This window comes from Glycine soja, chromosome 18 (assembly GCF_004193775.1).
Source record: "Glycine soja cultivar W05 chromosome 18, ASM419377v2, whole genome shotgun sequence".
Lineage (NCBI taxonomy): Eukaryota > Viridiplantae > Streptophyta > Magnoliopsida > Fabales > Fabaceae > Glycine > Glycine soja.
In genome coordinates, this window is record NC_041019.1 from 32,121,269 (window position 1) to 32,123,146 (window position 1,878).

At 37.4% G+C, this 1,878-nt stretch overlaps 1 protein-coding gene across 1 annotated transcript; it reads right to left on the bottom strand.

Moving 5' to 3' along the window:
• Positions 1 to 462: 462 nt before the first annotated feature.
• Positions 463 to 1,438, bottom strand: LOC114394916 (mannose/glucose-specific lectin Cramoll-like). Its single transcript, XM_028356600.1, has one exon. The coding sequence runs from the start codon at positions 1,402 to 1,404 to the stop codon at positions 607 to 609; it is 798 nt and encodes a 265-aa protein (XP_028212401.1). The 5' UTR covers positions 1,405 to 1,438; the 3' UTR covers positions 463 to 606.
• Positions 1,439 to 1,878: the final 440 nt, after the last annotated feature.

Sequence of the window (1,878 nt, forward strand, 5' to 3'; positions counted from 1 at the left end):
AGTAAAGCGCTTTCTAGTTGTGACATCACTTTTTTTTTAAACATCACCTATTAGTCAACTAATTATTGATAATTGTTTTCTTAAAAAATTACTGATAATTATTTCATTTTAAATAAATTCTTTAAATAATTCTAATAATATAAAATTTTATTAACACTAAAAAAATTATGCCCTCTAAAAATGCAGTCCTAGGCCGATGCTTACCCAGACGTTGTTCAAGGCCTCCATTAGATTCAACCACTGTTTCAGCTCAAACACTATATATAGAGCATGAAATGCAGCTAAATCAGTGTGACTGAAGAATCAAGAGATATTCTCATGGCTTTTGTGATTTAATTAATTGTGTTGTTTTTTTTATTGATAATAGTGTATAGTGTCTTTGGCACGGGTCTTATACTTTAAGATACCCTTTCCATGTTCAATTAAATTTTGGCTTAAAATAAAAATAGAATTTTCATCAAATTCAATTTCATTAAACATTAAATTTATTAAGAATACATCACTAGTAAGCAAATAAAAAAGTAAACAACATTAGACTTTTTTTTATTAAAAATATCATGAATCTCCCTCTTTTTATGCCATAGACCATAGTGGGGCATAACTGTTTTAATAGAAGCTAGACGTGAAGGTCCAAGAGAAAATCTTGTGTATTTCAACCAATTGTCCTGTGGCACCTGAGAACCCAACTGTAACCCATTCTGGCAGAACAGTTCTCAAATCAATCACAAACGAGAGGCTAGTCGCATTCACTTTGCTTCCAGGGTATGTTACAAGTACGTTTAAACTCTTGCCAACGGGCTCATAGTTCAAATTCGCATATGCAACAAATCCATTCACAGCATTTCCAGTTTCCCATTTTCTCGTCGCCACCGAAGCAATGGAGTTAACATCAATGCCCACATGGGCAGAGGGAGGGTCCCAGGGGTTCCCACTGAAAGAGTCTAATTCAACGGCCACTATTTGGTTTTTGTATACATTTAGGGCATAGTTAGGGCTGAAGAGTCCGAGGAATCCACCACTTGAGTTGTTGGGGATGTTGGAGTTGAACGGTGCGAGGAAGAAGGCGATGCCGTCGCCAAAGAGTCCAGGAACATTCGGCATAACGACGAAGGAGAAGGTTGTGTTGAAACCGGCGAGCTTGCCGGTTTTGGCGTCCCAAAGGTGCACGGGTGCAGCGTAGGACGCTCTACCAACGCTGTTGGGGGCAACAGGTGTGAGCTTTATGGCGCCTTCTGAATTGACATAGGCATCGCCTTGGAGGGTGATGTCGTTTGTGTAGGAGCCAAAACTAGGGAATGAGAAAGAAACTGATTTAACGTTGTGGACCAACGCAAGGAAGGAAATAATGAGCACGAGAATAGAGAAGAGGGTTTGTGTTTGAGCCCTTGAGTTTTTGATGGCCATGTTTCAAAAATTTTCAACTAGTAAATTAATTTGACTAATGTTAATTTTGTTGATGCGGAGGATGCCATTGCTAATGTTCCACATTATATATATTCAGCTTTCAGGGAAAGCATGGTCTAAGAATAAGAATAAGGGAGGAAAAGGCCAAAAAAGTTGATGATGAAAATGATCAAGGAAACTAGGCAGGCCAGCGGCCAGCAAAGAAACTTAAAACATTAATTTATAATTTTATATCATAAGAAGCCAAATGGCTTACATAGAACATTGACTGTGTTTGAACTAGTAAAGGGTGTTTAAAACAATGAAATTCCCATTTTGCATGTGACCAAGTTTGCTATCTCGTCCTTGTCCATACAACCAAGCGCGTAAATAGAAGTTAAAACTAAAACACTGTAACATGTAATGCTGAGGATACAAATCTTTTATCTGCTTGACGTACGCTACTAATATAAACAAATATTTATTATACAGCTT

Bases quoted from the DNA above. Each gene is read 5' to 3' on its own strand.
- LOC114394916 (XM_028356600.1), bottom strand. From the start codon at position 1,404: ATGGCCATCAAAAACTCAAGGGCTCAAACACAAACCCTCTTCTCTATT.